The sequence below is a fragment of the Ambystoma mexicanum genome, chromosome 7q, assembly GCF_040938575.1.
Source record: "Ambystoma mexicanum isolate Mex_15411 chromosome 7q, UKY_AmexF1_1, whole genome shotgun sequence".
In the NCBI taxonomy this organism is placed as follows: Eukaryota; Metazoa; Chordata; class Amphibia; order Caudata; family Ambystomatidae; genus Ambystoma; species Ambystoma mexicanum.
The window spans coordinates 792,360,020-792,382,625 of NC_090941.1; the positions used below are offsets into that span (position 1 = coordinate 792,360,020).

General features: G+C 46.8%; 1 protein-coding gene across 1 annotated transcript in view; it reads left to right on the forward strand.

Moving 5' to 3' along the window:
- Window positions 1–14,649, forward strand: part of LOC138527747 (collagenase 3-like) — a 59,644-nt gene extending 44,995 nt beyond the window's left edge. The window contains exons 7-10 of the mRNA XM_069639033.1: window positions 6,653–6,786; window positions 7,936–8,095; window positions 10,981–11,084; window positions 11,789–14,649. Coding sequence (XP_069495134.1) covers window positions 6,653–6,786; window positions 7,936–8,095; window positions 10,981–11,084; window positions 11,789–11,889 — 499 coding nt within the window. The 3' untranslated portion in view covers window positions 11,890–14,649. The remainder of the gene's footprint in view (window positions 1–6,652; window positions 6,787–7,935; window positions 8,096–10,980; window positions 11,085–11,788) is intronic.
- The last annotated feature ends 7,957 nt before the right edge of the window (window positions 14,650–22,606 follow it).

Below are 22,606 nucleotides of genomic sequence, written 5' to 3' on the forward strand. Positions count from 1 at the left end.
GAGCTGTCGATTAATGCGAGTGCCAGAGCAAACAACGTTAGTCTGAGGACTACGATGGCAGCAGCAATGCCTATACAAAAATCATAACTACTGATTTTACCAATACTCGCTGGTGCAGGAAAACAAAACAAAGTTTTTGTGTTGCAGATAATGACGTTTTTGGAGATCTGCCTTGTCGTGGTCTATGGCAAAGTACAAGGATATTCCGTCTGTCACCACTGGATGGAAACAAACTCAGTCTCCGGGCACCTATTTGTACAAAGTCTGCTACTTTAGAACAGAAGTAACATGATAATAACATAAAACAATTGGTATATTATTGCAATGCCCCGACCATACGTTTATTATATGAGCCTGTCCTTGATTTCACAAGTAGCTCTAATGAGTGGGTTACAGTGATGTCTGCCCGAGCTGGCAGAGTGTCAAAAGCATCTACCAGAGAAAAACACCACCTGGCACCACATCATTTCATGAAAGCGGGGTCTCCCTTTTCAGAGTTCCCTAGCCGAACATTCTCTTTTTCTCTGACGTGCTGTTGGAGGCCAGAAAAGGATGAACCTACGTAGCCCGACACTTTGCAAAAACAGGGGTCCACATTTGCAGAGGGAACCTACATTACACTGCTTCATGCATTTAGTTTGAACACTTTGCAGACCGCAGATCCCACATTTCATTATGCAATGCTGTTCCCGGCCGTGCCTTGAAAAGGGGGTTCCATGTATTATACAGAATAAAGGACTTCCAGCTATAGGTAAAACAGACAGTGTAAGGGTTCTCAGACTTCTGCCAGCTTGTAAAGGCCAGAACTCCACAGGGACAGGAACTATAGAACACACAGTAGGTGGTACTTCAGCCACTATAGACGGGTATCTAGGCCACCAAGGGGTTCAAATTGGCACCTGATAGATACATCGAGTTTCACCCTTATTGCCCATGACGTCACTCAAAACTTAATATGAACAGAGCGCTCGAGTTCTTTCTGTTTTGCGTGGAATTCTTGGACGTGGGAAACAGGACTGGATGGCCTCGCAGGCCACAGGAAACTTGAGAGCTCTGGGTGAAACGCATCCCGAAGTTGGAAGCGACCCATATATAATTGTATGTTCTCTCTGCCCCTCCTGTGTCTTTTTTTCAACACCTGCCTTCCCTTATGGGTCAGAGTTGTAGAGTGGAGGCCTAGATCTACAGGGCACTACAGACAATATGTTAAAAAACGAATAAAACACAGGTTTCCTCTCCCTTCGGCAGACATCGACCCAAAAAGAAAAAAACAGCCAGCAGAGAAAAATCTGTTTCCCCTCCGTGATGTCACAGCCGGCACTTTATGAATCCGATCATTCTCGGCTATGACGTCACTGGATACAGCACCCAGAAAGGGAAAGAGTTGCTCGTGGCTTCCTATGGACGCATTTCTCATATAGGGTCTATTACCAAAGTAGTGCACTGGGCGGGTGGCCCCAAGGACCCCCCACCATAGAGTCCAAAATGCCCCAGTTCCTTTCAGCAGATGCTAGTTCAGGCCTGGGATGAACGTTGAATTCTGGAGCTTGCAGTCTTGGGTTTATGATAGGGAACCCAGGACTACTGGTTCCAGAATGCAAAGTTAAAACGAGGACTGGCCTGCCCTCTCCTGCAGGGAACGGGGTATGTGTGCATGGGGGGAGGGGGGGGCCTGTCTACAGGCACAGAGGGGTTGGGGGGTGAGAGAGATGCACTCCGGGGTCCTCTCTGTCCTAGCCACGGTGCCTCCCTAAGTGTAAACCCCCTTATTTTTCCCCAACCTTACCCTCCTTTTCCCGTTCATTTTCCGCCTCTTCCATGCGCCCCCTCTCATTCCCCCTCTCCTCTAACACTGCACAGCCCCATGGACCAATCTGAAGGCGGTGTTAAGTGCTCTACAAGGAGCCCACATAAATACATGCGAATGGACCTCCGAGGGGTGCAAGGCTTCCCCTGGCACTTGCATCTCTCAAACAAACACATTGACCCACGAAGCCGTCCTACCAGACAAGCGGTTAGAGAAACTTCCATTTCGCCAGCAGAGGACACGTCTCATTTCAGAAGCGTGCACTCTCACTCGCCCCATTGCAAACACGCAGCAAGTTTCATCAACAAGCACGCGATCAGAAAAAGAATCCTAAGAGAGTAAAACCTGGGTCAGGTTAAAACAGAGTTCTCAGGTTGCACATGCATGAGGTTATACAGTTCTGTTGTTTTGCCCCTTGGAATTATGGAACATGTAGTTTTCAATGATATAAAACAGGAAAGAAACAACTGCACGTTCCAGTATTCAAGGGCAGGAAGCGGACTGGAAGGCCTTGCCATACATGGCGAGGAGAAACTTGACAGCTCCCGTTAGTACATATTTTGTGGGCGAGCTTTTGGAGCAGCACCACCATGCAATGAGTTTGGGGTACTTTGCGGCGTGGCTTCCATTGTGGGCGTGGCCTAAAAGTGCACAAATCATAGTAAGGTGCGCAAACAAGTATATAAATGTATTTGAGCATTTATATATTTGTATGCGTACTACTATGGTTTGTGTATTTTTCAAGCCTTCTTTTGTAAACATAGCAATGTTACATATTTCTATGTTTATAGAAGATGGCTTGAAACGTACACAATTCAAGGCATCTTTTATATAGCTTTGCCGACGGAGAAAGGCCCCTCGGGCTCCGTGATCTCTGCTCAGAGCAGATGAATCACAGAGCCTGAGGCGTCTTTCTCCTTCTGGGAACCCGCCGGCTCTGTGACTTAATCTGCATGATCACGGAGCCCGCGAGGGTCAGTGACCTGGGGAGGGCAAACAAAGGGACAGTAGAGGGGTCATCGGAGGAAGTTACAGTGACTGACGGAAGTGCCAGCCAGCCTCAGCGACGCTGTGCCTGGCTGGAACTTCTGTCAGCTTGCCTGATGTTAAACTGGTGGGCGCATGGCCCGTTGCGGCTGCGACGGGATAATGCGTCCCACCAATGTTGTGTGGGACCTGCGGGCCCCAGTAGGGCCCCAGCTCAGCCCCACTTTTTGGAGGGGGCCGGGTCCCCAGCAGGCCCGGCCCACTTAAAGCACTGCCTGTGCATCAGGGGCCCGGTTCCACCCAACGAGTGAAATACGTGCATCCCAGGATGCACTGGGGCAAATGCACAAACACAAAAGCTGAGAAAACAAGCTTGCGAGACAAAGAAAAAAACCTCAGCATCTATTTCTGAGAAGAGAGGACTGATTAAACAACGAATGTGATTTGGAGCAGGTCAGCTGCCGCTAATGCATAGTGATTAAGTGCACCGCCCAGAGTAAACAGGCATTCCCCCCCCCTGTAGGGAGGGAGCCACCTTCCCCGAGCAGGGGACGTGCTGGGAAAGGGGCGGCTCTGCAGGCCTCCCGGACATGGTGTGCTGCAGTAGATCCCCGCTAAGGAGGACGCACAGTATATCATTCAGAGAGGCGGACTGGCCAGGCTGTAATCCTTCACCCAGTACTAATGGAACTGTCCCTGTTCTTCTGAGCCATTTTCCGAAACGGTTACATTAATTTCTCTACCCTGCCCCAGCAAGCATGCAGTGTGGAAATAACACCATCGTGTGGCCACTAGCAGCACATGCGCCAAACCTATCTGTGGTGACCGTGAGACCGAAAGTTAGGGTGACCAGACGTCCGGGTTTTCCCGGGACAGTCTGGGGAATACACCCTCCGTCCCGGGGTCCTGGGAGTTTTTTCATTTTTGAAACCCCGTCCGGGGTTTGCATGTTTGGGGGGCTACGGTAATAAAAACCGTAATTATTTTTCACAACACTTTCAGCATTTTGAAGTTGGGGTTTTGGCTCAAACCCCCAACCTCTCAGGTACAAGTCAGAACACTTACTGACTGTGCCGGAGACAGGCTTGCAAATTGTTGTCCAGCAGGCGATGTAATATCAATTAGAGCTAACGCTCGTCTTGAATTAATATGCCACGATTCACAGACAAAACTGCACAAATGAGATTATGAACAGTTTATAGAAAGGAGAAGTGCTGGAAATATGGTTGGGGGTGGTTGTGCGGGCGTGTTGGAGGAGGGGCGGTAATTGGTGGGCTGAGATGGGGTAGTCCCTCTTTTATGTTGTTGGCCGTCCCGTTTTTTTGTTTTGAAAATCTGGTCACCCTACCGAAAGTGCAAGCGGGCCACTTTCACCCACCCCTGTCCCGCTTGTGAAATGCACACGCTGGGTGTTTCGCGGCGGAAATCACACACCATCGAATTCTAGGGAGCTTTACCAAGGTCTAAAGTGTAGAGCTCGGGGTGAGTTGCTGCGAATAGCAGAGCTCTCAAGTTTCCCGTGGCCGTGCATGACAGGGCCATGCAGTCCGCCTCTTCACTGGGATGGATCTGTGAGTACCCTGTGCCGCACCTGGGGCTCGTACTTGCACTGTTCCCTAGCTGCACATCTGGAGGGCAGGTCTGCTAAGGCACAAGACCATGCATGTTCCATCGTATGCACAGGCCCTGGGCCAGACTGTGCTCTCTGTGCAGCCGAACCTGCCTTTCTGGGGATAGCCATCAAATGCCTTCACAGCAACACTTAGGGGAAGCAGGCCCTAGATCTCATTTTAAAATGTCCTCTTAAAATGACTGAGAAACTGAAAATCCCCACAAGCCTCTTCTTCAATGTCTAACAAGTATGACGCGAACACCAGGCCACTATGTCATCATCCTGAGTGCAGGCTGCAGGGGCGATGCTCAGAACGGCTGCTGTGCACATATTGGTAAGAAACATATCTGCAGCCATTTCCTACGTCATATCGAAAAGGCCAATGGCTGCTGGGTGCAAGAGCACTGCTGGGGTCTTGAAGCGCTTCAGGGGTGCAGACTCCTTTCCTGTCACACTTACAATTGTCATGTTGGTCGCAAAAGGTTGTTAGAAAAATGCAGTCATGTTGTCATCAATCTGCTGTTTGTCAAATTTAGTATAGATTTAGTATGGTTACCCCCTGCAAGCATGCTTCATATTTAGGATAGTCTACAACACCTACAAAGCAGTCACAACCAAAGCCCCAAGCTACCAGGCTGAGAAACCATCTCCGAGATCAGGGCACCCCGGAAGCCACAACATGGCTTTTAGAAATAAAAGATGGCGGGAGCAAACAGGAAAGAGGCCTTTTCCTGTTATGTGTCCTGTCTCTGCAGTAAGTTACCAATGCAGACAGGGCTGTCTCTCTGCATCCTACACTCCAGGAAGGACCTGAAGACTCGACTCTCCCACAAACATCTCACCAATAGCTGACCGTGCCACTGAACCCCCCCTTCCCTTCTAGACTAGAGCTCCACCCCGCTCCACCTACCCACCATCCCAGCTCCACTGCTACCCTTCACCCTACGTGTAACCCCCTGGATACATCCCCTATGACCAGCCCCAGTTGGCTTCTAAGCTAGGCTTGACATTTCTAAATCCCATACACGGATATGTAGAATCAGCCTCTCAAACAAATGCTCTACGCAGCAGCTGACCCAGTTTCCAGGGGGGACCTGAATGCACCATCCTGACCTGGCAGGAACAGGCGGTGTGCTGTGATCATTTCTAGAGACACAGTTGCCACAGTGGAAGATCAGCAGCTCAGCATGAAGGTGGGCCTCACTTGTCCACCAGGCCACTTCTCAGTAACAAGGTAAGAGTCTCGGCCCAGTGCCTGGCCAGGCCACTTCTAGCAGGCCTAGAGTACAATCAGGAGGAATGGGGCCTCCTCTATTGAGATTCCTCATCCAGGTGTCAATATCGGGAGATGCGGAGGTGTCCACAATACACACGCGGAGAACGACCATGGAAAACGCCTGCAGCCTCGAGGTCCAGCCTGTCATGCTGCTTCTGTCAGAGGCATGGTCAAATTCACCATAGCAACTCATTATTGTTACCCTAAGAAGGAAGGGTGGCGAGAGGTGACGGCTCCAGGATCAGGTACAGCGTAAAAGGAGAAAGTGGGACCAAACACAGCAGTGCCTAGATCGGAATCAAGCAATCATAGTAGCGGATCACAGGCTGCTTCAGGGAATGGCTGCCTGATGAGGAGTGGCTGCCTGGTGAGGAGTGGCTGCCTGATTGGGGGGGGGGTCAGAATCAATGGTCCCCAAAGCTGTCTGGTCCTAAGACGAGCCTACCAGCGATGGGTCAACAGCATCTCTTAAAATCCACTTCACAAATACCTGGACTCCCTGACTTCTTTGGTCATATTAGGGCAGCTCTGGGAAGAAACAGCTACCTTCCCATTGCTCTGGTGAACATAGACTTACAGTATCAGGTCAGGCAACCGAGAAGAATCATTCTTTATGTTTAAACGACCTTCATCGTATCAAGTCTTGTGGGTGCAATTGGATTTTGGAAAGGTCTGTTATGTTGGCTACAGAGGAGGATATCAACAGACTGAATAAAAACATTGTTGCTTCGAATAAAGTGAGTCTCAAATGAGTCTATATAACTTGATTTGATGAAATTAGTCTGTTTCTGTATATTTGAAGAAGTGAGTCTGTTTTAGTTTATTTGAAGAAGCGATTGTATGACATTTAAAGTTCTCTACGCTCAGAATTGCAACTACATCAACATTCGTCAATGCCTTGCGTTCCACTGAAGTGAGATTTCTGAATGTAGTCACTGATGGAATGTTGTCCCCTCCCTTCAATCTTCAGGTTCTTCTGGCGCCAGCATCCTCAGATGACGGACGTAGAGTTGGTTCTAATTAAGAATTTCTGGCCAGAGCTTCCAAACAAGATCGATGCTGCATATGAATACCCGGAGAAGGATTTGATATTCATATTCAGAGGTAATGTAGAGCATACGTCTCTTCGTACTATGTGCATAACAGGAATCTTTAGGTGAGATCCTTTCTGGGCTGGGCGGAGGCAAGGGGATTCCCTCTATGGGTTGCACAATGGCCAGTTCAGCATGAGAGCACAACACCTCTACGGACGTCCCGAACCTGGTGTGAAATTGGGATGGCTTTCGGCAGTAGATATCATGAATCATGTACAGAGGGTGCACACAGAAGGGGGGCTGAGTGTACCCTTGAGGGTGAGTGCAGATTCTTAGTGCATCCACCCACTTTTGGTCTCCCAGGCACTTACTCCAAGAGTAGTAGCAGAGCCAAGTTGTGTGACTGGGAGGGTAGCTCAGGGGCAACGTGCTCGCCTTGGAAGCAAGATGTCACGGAGCAACACAGGTTTGATCCCCGGGTCAGCGCTTAGAAACCTCTGGGTATTAAGCGCGTTATTAATAATCTATCATATCATATCCAGGCACTTTTGGTCTCCCAGGCTCTTACTCCTAGAGTAGGAGCAGAGGCAAGCTGCGTGACCCTAGCTACACTATCTGGTTATGCACCAGATAAGCCCAGCCTCGGCATTTCCTGGCATAACAGAAGCCACCCCTAGGGGTGTATTCTGTAAAGTCATCATCTCAGATGGTTCAGGGGGGATTGCTCGTATGCCCCCCCACCCCGCCATTTCCCAAGTCACCTAGAAGGTTGGCAAAGCGTAGACCTCCTGGACAGTTGTGGAGGTAGGTTTTGGTACCAGAGGGGCGGATATTAGGGTGCCAGTGGGAGGCTGGGGGGCACACTGTGCACCGGGGAGGAGACAGAGGAGGGGGCTCGGCCACTGCTCCTGGATAATCCACCTCATCGACATATGTCTGACGGGTAGCCGTTCCACTGCATGCTTCGCGATGGGCCCCTACGTTGGCTCGTGCATACACATCAGGCTTTGGGTGGGTTCATCCCATGCAAATCAGGTCCTTCTTCTCTGTGAATGCCCGCCCCCCTGCTTTTCCATTGGCTGCACATGAGGTATTCCGGAAGGGGCTGAAAGACATTTTAGATATCAGCGCAACACTTTACTATGACAATAAACTATCAGTAAACGTCCACTTTTTGGACATTCATTCTGATTCTGTTTTGTAAACTTTTTTGAAACAGGGCGAAAGTTTTGGGCTCTCAATGGATATACCATTCTGCCAGATTACCCCAAAAGAATTCAAGAACTGGGATTTCCAAAGTCTCTGAAGACAATTGATGCTGCTGTTTCTAATCGCGTCACGGGCAAGACCCTCTTCTTCACCGGAGACAAGTACTGGAGGTATGTGCTCCATTCAAAAGAAGGGATCGTAGTCAGGAGTGAGAATGAAGGAAGGGTTTCCTGTCAGAACAGAGCAACCCATCGAATAGCAGGCTTCAGGGGGGCCAATAGCCCTTCCATCGCAAGCGAAGTGGGCGATTTCAGGGGCGGAGGGACTGGTGCTGGGGCTTACCCGCACCAACCCATCATTAGAAGTTCAGAAGCCTTCTAAAAAATGTCAGGGAATTGATATTGCAAGGAACATGTCTGTTAACAATGCAACAAAGAGTGAAACCCTTTTGTCACTGGGCTGAAATATCTTCCATATCTAGCCTACACATGCAGTAGCTTCTTTGCTAGCATTTCAATAATATGTTTATTTTTATTTTTTATGAATGATGAACAGTAGGTTACAAGGTGATTGTGCTGGAATCCAGTACAGGTCTTGCTAAAGAGATCTTTAACGCTCTTGATGATTTCAATCAATAAAGCTACTTATTATTTATTGGTTAATGGCAATCGCCCATAAATCAAGAGGAGAAATAACTAGTGTTATTGTTAATCTCTGCATTCAATAATGCTGCACAAATTTAAGCATTGGCAAAGGTCTGGCTTAACGAATGCAGTCAATTAGACTTGATTCATCCTGTGGGAGCTCTACAAAAAAAGGTCTATTTTTGCAAACGTGATACCTATTGGCTTTACCAATGCTTGTAATCACGGCCACCATGATAGATTGAGGGCATCGTACAGGTGTGTATACAAAGGTCGCAATGTGGGTGATTGAAGAATGTGGAAGTGATTAATCATGGCCACATTCTTCACACACACACACACATAGCGGCAACCACAAGAATTGGTAGTAATAATAACGATCACAACAAAAATAACACACACAATGTAATGCAGCACAAAAAGGGAAACGCGCATCGGTGTAGCAAGCAGCATGGAAGCAAAACACGCTCTTAAAAATAACCCTCTTCCCAACATACAAAGTCCCACCCGCTTCTACAAAATGGATGCCACTATTCGAGAACTTTCCATCACAGAGCAATTGCTAGACAGAAGGAAAACAGAGTGTCAGTACCAACCCCCTTCCCTCTCCCATTCATTTACCCCCCCCACGCCCCCACCTTACTCCACAGTGCTTTCTCTGCTCCTTGCCAGCAATGCAAATGAACTCTGATAACTGAGGGAATAAAAGCAGTGTTGTACTTGTTGGAAAGGACTTCATTCAGGGAAGTTTCTTCAGTTGCACTGCTCTCAGCATTCCCAAAAAAGTGCTAACATAATTCAACAGAAGTAAACAAGGGCACAATATTGAGGCACTGTACAGTAAACAGGGCGAAATGCAGCGGTCTGTGCCTATATCCTGAATAAGAGTGTGCATATACCTTTTGGGTATACCTTGCGCCTCATCACAGAATATTTGCACTGGTTCAAGTACAGATGTGCACGGTGTTAGCGCTGGGGAAAAATTGCTCTAGTGCAATCATGTATTCATTCAATGCATTTTTGTAGCCCCAGGGTAAAGTTTTCCCTGGTGCTAATAGTGCACAGTATTAGCATTACAACCCACTGGGCATCATTACACGGTAGGCGGTAGCCATGGCGCTATTAGCGGGGAATCAGTCCCATCTTCCCCTGGGGGAGCCACCCGGCTATTCCGGGTCCGTGTTCCCGGAATGGGGACTTAGCAGGTCATTCCGACCTTGGAGGACCCGGTAAATCCCCATTCCAGGAACCATTCCCCATTCCCATTTGAGCCCCCATAGGGCTCAATAGGAATGGGGAAGGAGCTAATAACGGGCCCGCTATTAGCGGGACCGTTATTAGCTCTGAAGTCCCTCAACGGGTCCCCTCCTTAACTCCTGGTAAAACCAGGCGTTAGGGAAGGGACCCGCTAAGGGACCTTGTAGTAGGGCGGTAAGGGATTACCGGCACCGGTGCCGGTAATCCCTTACCACCTACCGTGTAATGAGGCCCACTTTGTCCTGTTGAACAAATGCATTAAAAGAATACATCTTTGCACTAGGGCTATTTTTTACGGTTGTCACTGGTTGGCATTATATTGTAGCCAAAATACTGTGCAACATGGTTGCTCACATGATATTAGTACTCATATATGCCAACTTGTGCATACAGTTAAAACTGCCTGGGCAGAGGGGTAACAAAAACGAGGAATGCGACTGTGTGAAGAATTGCGACACCTGTTGTGCATAGTATCCAGGAAGCACATATTAGCAAGGAAGAGGTGCTCAAGAAGACAAACAGACAGGCCCCCACAGACTTCTCCAACTGCATGTGTATCCCATTCATCCCAAACAAATCATACCCTTATCTTAAACATGTTAATAGGCACATGGATTTTGTAATGTGACACACTGTGCACATTCTTTTGTCACAATGGGATTAGAATAGGGCACGTTTCTTAAACTATATTGACATAACAGCTTCCTGAAAATATTCAGTGAAATCCTTATGTAACTTGATCAAATGTTATTTGTAAAATTGCTGAGATAAAATGCTGTAAGAACAATGTGCACCAGCTCTCTCTGACATATCATATGTCAATCTAGCAGATCCCACGCTCTCTGGATTTGTACTCTCAACCACGCTGCCTTTAAAAAAAATAATACATTAAAGTTTGAGCTGCCTTCTTTTATACCATACTGCCATCTACTGGTCAACATTTGTCACTGCCATCATTTTTTTAAATGGAAATACTAAGCCTTTTTAAATAAATTGGTTTCAAAGAGCAACTATCATAGAACTTGAGACTAATATGAACATGCAAGGTTCAGCGGTACCCCACAGTGGGTGGCGTAGAATAACCAATAGTTTCCATAAATTCTGTATACATTTGCATGGCATTTAAATATGTGTGATATTCTTTCCTCCTCAAGCTTTGATGAAGAGAAACAGATGGTGGACAAAGGCTACCCCCGACTCATAATGGACGACTTTCCAGGAATTGGCGAGAAGGTTGATGCAGCTTATCAAAGAAATGGTAAATTGCTGTGTGACATTTACAACTGTCTAGGTTATTGTTTAAGGTTTAATTCCAATACGTGAACTGTAAAGCAAATACAGTGTAATGATGGCCCAACGACGATAGGGTGCGCTTTATTCTGTAAGAGTTAGGAATCACAAACACATGTCTCTTTTATCTACAGCTCCAAAACCGCATTGCTTTAACTGAATTACATGTTTATTTCCGGTACTTTCAGCATAAGTCTTTTGCAAGTAAAGAAGTATGCATGACTACAGTACACGCTGATTGCATAGTGAAAAGGGAATATAATTAGAGAAAAAAGTCTTGAACAGTGCAAGTAACTTAAAGTGCTAGGAATGAAAACGTGCTGTGAAGTGTGCACTTTATATTTTTTTTTAGGACTGGTGGGAGAGTTCCATTAATATAATGCTAGAGTGGGGGGGACTGTTCATTTGTGGAATTGATTTCACAGGAGAAATCAGATAACTACAGTTCTAATGTCAAGTCTATGAGGCCACCAGCGATATTACGTGTGAGAGTTTGCGCTGACGTCACAATGCCTCTTGCTCTGCCTCCACCGTCTTCAGTGTGCATCCAGCATGCGCTTCCTCCGTGCAAACCATTGACAGGCCACGTGTTATTGAGTCTGAAATCAGCTGTCTTTATCATGCGTACAGCAGCGCTTACTAATTACTCCAATGTTTTTTTTTTCTTACTAGGATATATTTATTTCTTCAATGGATCACTGCAGTTCGAATACAGCGCCTGGAGCAACAAAATCATGCGTGTTTTGCGGGCAAACTCAATACTATGGTGCTAGGAGCCGCCGGCTGATGGCGTGTGCATGACTCTTCCCTACTGTGGAGCCGCCCGGGCTGCAGGCCATAGGCGGTGCTGATGCCGGTGCTGAGATCTGCCGCGCAGTGCTACAGTGAAATGGCTTTTGGGATGTTTTCAGGTGGAGCACAGCCAGAGAGACAGACCTATGAGAGGCCAGCTGGATCTGCGCATGTGCCGGAGGCTGTGACTGGCTATGCCAAATCGACGCGTGTATAGGTTTCTTTTGTAACTTTTTTCATTATACGCATCAGTCTGGAACTGATTTAAATTAATAGGAAACAGAGACAACGAGACAAACTCGTCAGGAGTTTACTAAATGTTAATCCAAAGAGGGTGGCCTGTGGCTTCCTTAGACAAGTGCATTAATGTATATACGTTCATTGTTTTTTATGTGGGTATTTTTCTGAGCTGTGTATTTTCATTAGCATATCGTAGAGACGACGAATTGAATGGGTAACGTTTTAGTTTCATTTTGTAGTCAGCAGGGCTAATGTCGGTGAACCTCAGATACGTCTTTACTTTAATCAGACCATTGGCGCCCTCTCCTGGAAATCAGGCAGAACAGCGTCTCATCATATATTGGAAGTAAATCAATTTCCTTTGTCTGATTGACCTTTAGTGGTGTGATTGAGGCTCTAGTGCTCTGTAATGTGCCAGACTTAGAAATGCCCAATCGCAAGGCAATGTGCACGGCTCACTGCATTTGTCACTCGCCACATACCAGCAGGGCAAAGAGGCGATTGGACGAAGAATGGCTCATGCTTAGCACAGAGATGTTCAGTCAACTTTTGCAACACAACGCTTTTGGCTTTATGAAATCAGAAAAGTTTTGTATATTGTTCTGATTTGTAAATTCTAAGTTCCTAAATTGCTGTCTAATGAGGCCATTGCATGAATGAGACTTATCAAAACGACGCTCCAAAACACACCACAGTATTAAACCTGCCATAAAGGTTTATTAGGTTAAACTAGTGTGCCCCTTTGACTTAGGGAAGAGGGATATTTAAAAAAGGAAGACTTTCACGTCTATTATCTGCCCACTAAATCCCAGAGTTAGAACTTTTATAAGTATTTGGCTGAGAGTGTGCCTTGCCTCAAACAGATCGACGTTGTCATTGGCTCTGAAATTCAGGCAAACTCGTCGTCTTGTGATTTTAAAAAGTGCCCCCTGTGATTGCTGCAATGGCTGCATAATCCCAGTGCCCCAGTTAGGTAGGCTAGGACCCGCACTGCCCCGTGCCACTCTGTCCCCCGCTCAGGTGATGATAACGCAAGCATTCATTAGCTGTGATCCTTGCAATGCCGCTGCGTTCTTCCCCGTGAGCACTACGGTGGCCTTGCAGGTCTGCCCGGGCGCATCTCGCAGGTGCTGCCGGATTCTCCCGGTTTCCTCCCCTGTGCATCTTGCTGAATATGGGACAGGGCGGCCCGGGCCTCTCCCGATCTTCTCCAGTGCACATCTTTGCGGACCTGGGATGGGAGAGCGTGGCCAGGAGGTGCCGAGACCTCCTAGGTTACTCCAGGGCAAGCGTTTGCATGTGTCTGCGCAGCTGCAAATCAAAGGCGTGGCACATTCCTTGTTCAGGTACTGGAACCTAAGATGTACCCCAGCCCAGCATAATGCACCTATATTATTAGGGTCAAATAAATAACGGGTACACCTTCATCCAGGGTCACATGTGAGACTTTAGTTGTAGTTATCAAAGCTTGCAACAAAGCAACATGTGTTTTGGTATATTAAAAGATGGGTTTGTGTACATAATGTAGGGTGACCAGACGTCCCGGGACAGTGGGGGAAATCACCCTCCGTCCCGGGGTCCCAGGAGTTTTTTCATTTTAGAAACCCTGTTGGGGGTTTGCATTGTTGGGTGGCTACAGTAATTAAAGCGGTAATTATTTTAAACACCACTTTCAGAATTTTGAAGTTGGGCAATTGGCTCGCACCCCCAAGCTTTCAGGTACAAGTCACAACACTTACTGACTGTGCCACAGAGACTGGTTCGGAAATGATTGTACAGGAAGCCATGTACTATCAAAAAGAGCAAACGCTTGTTTTGAATTAACATATCAAGATTCACAGACAAAACTGCACAAATGAGATCATATACAGTTTATAGAAAGGAAAAGTGCTGGAAATATGATTGGGTGGTGGTTCTGGGGGCGTGTGGGGGGAGGGGCGGTAATTGTTGGGCTGCGATGGGGTAGTCCCTCTTTTATGTTGTTGGTCGTCCCAGTTTTTCGCTTTGGAAATCTGGTCACCCTAACATAACCTCACGTTCGTTTTCTGAAAAGTGGGGACTTAATAGGGCGCTTTAGGGTCTTGGGGCTCAGATGATGAGCTCGTTCGAACAGTGAGGGGTACTTCTCAGGACTGCCACGCTGACTTGGTACACAGTGAGACAAACTTCACGATGCAAAACCAAGCTTCTTTTCCCCTGGGCCGCTTCACATTCAGCATTTCCAGGCCCGGCGGCTTTGCCCGGGGTACCACCACCTCCTGCAAGCACGTGGCGCCACATTTAAGGCGTCAGCTGATGGCTGATTGGTGTCTCAGGGTGCACACAGAACAAAGGCACACATACCTCCAGAGGTTGAGGCCTCATCTCCTACAGCCAGTCCCATTTGTAAAATGGACTGGCGACCGCAATGACGTGCCTTGAAAGGCAACATTGAGGCATATGTCATTTTCAATGGTCTGCAATGATTGTTGTGTGATTTAATAAAGTTTTTTTTATAGAAATGTGGTGATTATATTGCTCCTTTATTGCAGCATCAGCATAGTCTGTGTTCAGTGAGTGCAATTCTTTCTACTGTGATTGGACTGCATTTAATAGGTTGATTACTACACATTTATGTTTGTATAGTACACGACATGTGCACAGGTCTGTTGTGCACTATTGGCGATGCACATGTTTGTGTCTGCTGCTTTGCACGTGTGTTTCAAAAAACGTAGACGATGAAATAACTTCTGGACTTTATTGTGGGAGGACGTGGCGACTTGCGGAACAACCAAAAATACAACAGGGACCTTTGCTTGCTTGATGCCTTTGGATGTAAAGGAAGGGCATCCCACAATGCATTTAACACAGGGGCCTGCAACCTGTGGCTTTCCAGATGTTTTAGACTACACCTACCATGATCTCTCTCCATTGGAGATGCGGGCTATGGCTCAAGGGAGATGTAGTTCAAAACACATGGAGAGTCAACGGGTGCAGACCTCTGATCTAACAGAAAGGTTTGCAGCAGGCGAGCAGACATCCCACTGAGGGATGCTAAAATATGTGCAACAGAGGGAACCGCTGAGCTAGATCCAGAGGCTTAACCGGGCAGTTAGTGAGGTGACATCAGTTATAGAGCCTCAACGGGGGCTCAGACCTGTAGAGCTGGACCTCCTTCCCCTCCTGTATTTCCAGCCTGTATCCACTTTCCCATATCATTTTTTTCTCTACTCTTTTTGCCCTTTCAATTGTATCCATCATACTGCACCCTATTAATGTACCCCTGTGTACTGCACTCCGCTGCCTCTCCACAAGGGTCACACATTCTAAAACCCAATACAAACATACACACCTACATCTAGATTCCCTTTGTCACATAAATAGGGATTGGCACTTAGCAGTTACAGATTCACAAGTAACTTTGCATTGGGGCACCCAGAGTGTGATATACACTGTTAGCTTCCACCTGCTTGCAACAGGAGATTTGAGAAGCATGTGCAGCCAAGGTAATACCTTGACGTTTTAGGAAAAAAAGGAAACACATATGCTGTTGCCGCCATTTTACAACATTTGACCTAAGTGCGGATTATGGAATGCCACATTTTCAAGAGGATGTTTGAGTGTGTGATTAAGAACATTTGCATTGCGCGCAACACAGATGAGCGGTCACCAGGTGCTAGGTAGGTTGTGTGTCACTTGTATACTATACAGCATTAAATGGGACTCATTTTTTATTTTTTTTTGGTGTGCCGACACTCCCTGGGTAAACCTGACTTCGCATGGCCTGAGGTACGGGGCGTCTTGCCACTGTAAGCGACGAGCTGTTCCAGGCAGGACATTTGGACTGTCCGCCGTTTAGATCCCCATCAGCCAGGCCTTGACTAGTATGAATAGCGACTGTCTCCTCCCACACCCAACTCAGAATCAAGCGACAACAGACTGTGTGTGGTCGCTGCTTGTGATAATTCCTGGTCACACAGCGGACTCAACTCTCATACACATTGCAACGATCACTGGTAATGCACAATGCCTACGTGAAGGTTGTGATTAAAGTAATTCCTGAAAAAGCAATCCTTACCTACCTCATAGCATAAAAACCTCAAAGGCTGCTGAGGACAAGGCGGAAACAAAGCACCTGCCATGGTGTACGTTTTCACCAGCGGGCGGTATAGGTTTATAGTCATAATGTAGAAACCAATAATGCGAAAGTCATTTTTTCGAAAAAAAAATGTAGAAAAAAATAAATGTCGATTTTTTTTTATTAATGCATTTTCTTTTCGAAATGGGGGGTTCCCCCCAACGCCCTCTTTTTAAATTTTTTTTTGTTTTACCCATTTTTTTAACCCGAACCCCAAAATAAATATATAATTAAAAAAATGGAATTCGAAATTTTTTTTTTCGACATTATTTTTTCGAAAAAATTGTCATTCGACATTATTTTTTCGAAAAAATGACCGACCACCGGCGGTATCCCATTCTCATCTTTTCTTACAAGAAACCAGCAGTTGCCCCGATACTAGCAAGGATAACGGCACATGTTTGGTCTTGCAAGATCAATTTCCGTGTGTGTGCACTCATGTTTTACATCAAAGCTCCAGCAGTCCTTGTCATGTAGGGGTAGGTCAGGCACTCTCCCCTGAAAAGCCTAAGCAGCTTCCCTGTGATAGGCCAGAGCGGCATAAGCTTGAATCATCTGATCCACGCACATGTCCCCATCACGTGCAAGCCCGACAAGGCCATATATAAAGTCACTGATGGTGTTGATGTCTTGACGTTAGGCACCATAATCTGGGAACCGCGTCATATTCACATGCAGCCATATTTGAGCTTGCGCCCAGTAGTACCAGACATGAGCTTGATCAATGCTGGGTAATAGGTGACACAACATCTACATATGAGTGCATTGGTGCTTGCTCACGGACGCCACACACTAGTATTGTCGTTAGAAAAGAAATCAACGTCTTAATCCCAGCACACCATTGGTTATCACCCAGGCACTGCAGTTCAGGGAATGCAAGGTCTTGTGCAGTGTTCTGAAACTCCAAAACATCCCTACTTGAATCACGGGTCGCAGCACCGTCAACACACCAAGTGCTCTATACAAACTCTACAAGAGTGTACGCTACACTAGAAAGCTCCTAAGAGAAGGTCAAACATCGCCTCATCCTAAACTAATCAGGAGGAAAACCGGATCAGTGATTGAGAGGCTCGCTCAGATCAGCCTTAGGCTTGAAAATACCTCCTTCCAAATCTAGTGAAGAGGACTTAGAAGCCTGGAGACTTTTACATTCCACAGTTAAGCATGTAGGTCCCAGTATAAGCAGGGTTGACAGCACTGCTTATCAAAGCCCCCCTTGTGTATGAAAGCAAGTAGAATGTTCCCGACCTGGCAGGCCTGCGCAGAACCAGACACCATGCAGGCAAGCTCACAAATCATCTGCACATTGGAGCTGTATACATATACCATACATCAGTCATGCGGACATATTGGAAAAGTAAAACATGAAAGCCTGGCATTATAACATGATCACTTCCTAATATATAATAAGAAGTGCCCCAATACATCTGTTGTAAGGACACCTTAGGTTCAAACATGTTAATCCCATGAGTACTTGTGTGGGATCAGGGGCACAGGAGGGGTTACTTGATCGTCCTGTCGGTGAGGGATGGTATTATGATCTGTTGGTACAGGGGTGGGCGCCCCCCTTCGAGGGCCATTCACTTGGGTGAACGGGAATACCAATGGGCCGTGGGGGGCATGTAACCGGTGCCCGGGAGATGGTGGGATTTAGGACCAGGTAGCTCGTAATTCATAGAGTCATAGAATCACATAAATGATATTGTTCAAAAACACTGTAGAAAAATACAAAACTCCATCTTATTTATAAACATTCATGGATAAAAGGGACATGCTGGGAAGTGAAGTAACCTGCGTAACCATCAATCTCACAAGTACAGAATGACAAAGAGAAAGGGGAGGCAATTCAACATTCTTTTTATGAGCATTGCTACATCCATTGCATTCTTTGACATGCATGTCTCAACCCCTTTCATACATGTAACACTGAGGGTATTCATTAGAAAGCTGATTCATCAAAACCTATTCAGGTAGATATTTGTGCATAGGAATAATTTGTCTTGCAAATTAAACAGCAACTTTTCAATTACATGAAGTAATACAAAGACCTTACAATGTTTCTCAATAATTCTTTGCACCGACCTTGATGAGTAGTTGGTGCTCTGGCAAAACAATGCTGCAACGACTCATTTTTTGCCATCTAGCCATATACAATCCAGGGTCTGTAATGTCAGGAGAAAAATGTAGTCCATATGCCCTCTACTCTGGTCTATTAAAAGACCTGGAATTAATTGGACATACCCTTACTGGTTCTAAATAAAAGATATCAAACTTTATTCAAAACAATTAAAATCATACCAACACCCAATTGGTATACATTATACATAAACACATAGGATGATTTAGTGAATTTTCATCATACAGAAATCATACATGGTATTACATGCCGAAACAAAAAAGACTCAATATACTGAATATTAAATATTCTTATTTTTTTTAATTGAATACAGTTATGTTGGTATCCCACTTCTGTATTCCTAAAAGCCCTACATGTTTCTGTTCTCTTCTTGCAGCCAAAAGCTGGAAACTCCTCAGGGGCAATAACCATTGATAAGTGTGATAAATGGTCCAAACAAGTGTTTTTGATTCTGTATTTTGAATGTAAGCGTCCCCCAAAAACGCACCCCCCTTAGTGAGAGGCAATGACGGACACACGCCAGGAGGGAATGAGACCAAGACCAAGTGCGGGGAGATCAAAAGGGTTTTTATCTAAACCAATATAGGGCATGCAAAGGACTCTGCAGACTCCGAGGGCGCTCTGTCTGACAAGAGCAAAGACAGTCCTACTTATTACAGAACTATGTCACGCGTGACACAAGCTATAGGGGGCACATAGTCTTAGGGATTGGGTGGTGATGGCTAGGTGGTATATATTGTATACAGTTGCTTCTCCAGGATTGGCGGACGTCCGTGCGGTGCCACGTGGGGTGGATGGGTCAGCTGGGCTCATCGGGGTGGAGTGCTGGGCCAGACATGACTTGTAGTGATCATAAGTGGTGATTCTGATACTTTTCCCTTGTGGTCCAACATTCACATTCATTCATCATGCTATACAATTTCAGTTGTCTTGTACCTCTTGCAATACATTGACCTCAGATCGAGAATGAGACAGGGACATTGATATATAATAAGAAGTGCCCCAATACATCTGTTGTAAGGACACCTTAGGTTCAAACATGTTAATGTGTGGGATCAGGGGCACAGGAGGGGTTACTTGATCGTCCTGTCGGTGAGGAATGGTATTATGATCTGTTGTTACAGGGGTGGGCGCCCCCCTTCGAGGGCCATTAACTTGGGTGAACAGGGATACCAATGGGCCGTGGGGGGCATGTAACCGGTGCCCGGGAGATGGTGGGATTTAGGACCAGGTAGCTCGTAATTCATAGAGTCAGGCTGTGGCGGCCTCTTGACATGGGGGAGGTGGATGCTTGAAGTGGGTCCAGAAAGATTGGGAGGGGAGGCAAGCCTGTGCTATTCGAACACCAGCAATCCCCGGCGAGCCTGGGCGGGAGGAGGGGGGAGACGACCTTGCAGCTCTGAGCCTGTCTCCCTGCACGGTGCAGTGTATCGTACCATTGGCAAGGGGCAGGTGGCAACACTTGGGGGCATCTGGGTTGTGCACATATATTTACATTAGTGAGAATATAAGCTGGGTGACTTTGTCATTTGGCACAATTTCATAACAACAGTTGACTTACGAACATGAGGTAGTGTTAGATTGGTTGATGTGCAAAAGAGGGTAGCACATAATATACCATGATACAGTCTGGCTCCAGTCCCTTGGTGGGCTTACATACATTTCAGCGGTTCATTATTACACTATGTATAGGGGCTGTCAAAAAGCTATCACATATCATATGGCCACTCTTTTGCACAATAGCAGCAAATGTTAGTCAACGCGACAAATATCACAAAAATGGTTACCACACAATACAAGGTGCCTCGGGGGTGGGTGGGGGTGAGGGGTGCAACACAGTCCAACTTAGAAGGCTTGGTACAGGGTCAGGGCATGCAGGATTGGGCTGGTTTTGGTTGCTTCCTAATGAGCTTGGTCACGACGGGGACCATGATGTACTGCGGAAGGTAAAATGATACAGTGTTTATTTTGTTGTTTGTTCATGTCTGGTTGCTCGTGAGAACAAGCTCTCAGAGGATCTACCATGAGGTGGAGGCCGGGAGCGGGAAGTGCAGGCCTCTGTCAACGCGGTCAAGCAGGGGTCAGGCTGTAGCTTTCTATGTGTGCAAGTTGTTCTGTCTGTGTTAGGTTTTAGCGCCTTTGACAAAATGGAGTTATCTAGTACAAAATGGTGCCTGTTTTGTGCCATATATGTGGTCGTGTATGTTGATCCGCAGCCACCTCGCCTCCTGGGCCCTGGGGCGCGGGGACTGTCGACGAGTCATGAGTCTTCACCTGGGTAGGAGATGTAGGCTAGAGGGGGGTCCTATTGACCTGCCCTCCCCTACATTTCCCCCATTTTGTTACTTAAGTAACGAATACCGTAATTCCCCTAGACGCTCGCGTTCTTTTTTATCCATTACTGCCTCTTCCCATGCTGGTGTCCCCTTTATTGGCATCCACGCTCTACATACTGCCCGGAGGCTTTCTCCCCTTCTAGCATACTGGTCTGGCGTGCAGGTCATATATATACATCCCCATCTCCCTCCAGGTCTACCCATACTTCTGGGTACCACTCTAGTTCCAGGAGCTCTTTTATTGTTGTATGATATAACCTATCTACTATATCCCCATCATAGTATATTGGCACCATTATGAACTTTGGCTCAGAGTGCTCACCATCTGTACGTGTACCTCCTGTTGCGTTTGTGCCACTCCTCTAGCGTTGCCCATTGTCACCATCATCATTGCTCCATCGGGGACTGCGCCTGCGCAGCACTCAAGACCCAGCTGGCACACACAAAAAATCAAGAGAAAAAACACGATGAGGGGCATCAGCATTTTGACGGCGAGTCCCATCCAGGAAGGCACCCATGAAAAGATGTTGTCGAACCATGTGCTTGACTCCGCGCCGCCTTCTTTCTTCATACGTTCCACAAAGTTGTGCACTGCGGTGATAACATGCAATAGTGTCCCATTATCTGCGTCTTCAGAAGGCACGAATGTGCAACATGCGCTCCCGATTTTTCGTCAAACACCTCCATCCATCGCCGTCAACAGGTCTAGGACATACCTGTTTTGCATTGTCATTAGTCTCAGAGCCCTTAGCTCCACCTTGATCACATTGAACCCTTCTTCAGTGTCGTTTGCCAGTTGGATCAACTCCTAGCGCATGATCTGCAGCCACTTCGTGTTCGTTTGTGCCTGGATGCTCGGGACAAGGGAGGCGAAAAAGGTCTCTGCTGAACTGAATAACCTGTGCCTGTCGGGGATCTGTGCCAACAGTTCTGAGGAGGCTTTTGATATATAGTTTGACGACCTTTGTTTTTTTCCGGGATATGCCCCCTTCGATGAGACCCTCCGACAGGGCACACAGCGGTGGCTCCTCAGTGGGTGGGGCATTGGCTGCTAATCGGACCACTGTCCTACATCCTTCTCCAATGTGGCTCTCCGGGATCACCATTAGGGCTGAGTGCAGCGTTGCCAGGGAACACGTGCCCCTCCATGATGGTGGGAGGTGCATGTACGCCCGTTTGCCACAGACCCAGTAAGTGTCCATCAGGGCGGCTGTCCCCTTTTTCATGTCTGGTATCATGAGTGTTTTATTGCAGTTCGTGTTTCTTCCCAGATCATTTTTTCCTTCTCCCAGGAAGCAAAGTTTATTTGAGATTTCTTTCTGCAGCTTGAACGGTTTTTCTATGGCGATCATCCACGTCAGTTTGGCTATGTGTTCTGTCCAGATTGTGGTACAGATTTTCTTGACCCATTGTAGTTTTTCGGTTGGAAATCCTCGCAGTACTTCTGCCTTACATGTTATCACGTCATCCTTCCACTTGTTTTTGGAGAATAGTGTTCCTTTTATGATGAAAAATGGTTCTTTCAAGCATACCACTCCTTTGGCTTTTGAGTAGCAGGTCTTCTCATTTTGGATCATTTCGAACAATACCGTGTGTGCCAGGAAGGTGTTCTTAATTCTACACAGAGTGAGATGAAGGAGACATTGGGCATTTGTGAGAGGCAGTTCTTGTGGCAGCAAGTCCTTCGGTGTGCCTGAAGCATGGGGAATCAATGAGCACACATAGCAACTTTCATTAGTTGTTTGCTTAGCTGTGGAGCTCATGTCTGCATACCATTTATTTGATTGGTGTGGGTGTCTGGGATCCTCTATTGTGTCCAGCCCCAGGCCAGGAGTATTCATCATATTTTTTCCTACCCACTTCCCTCC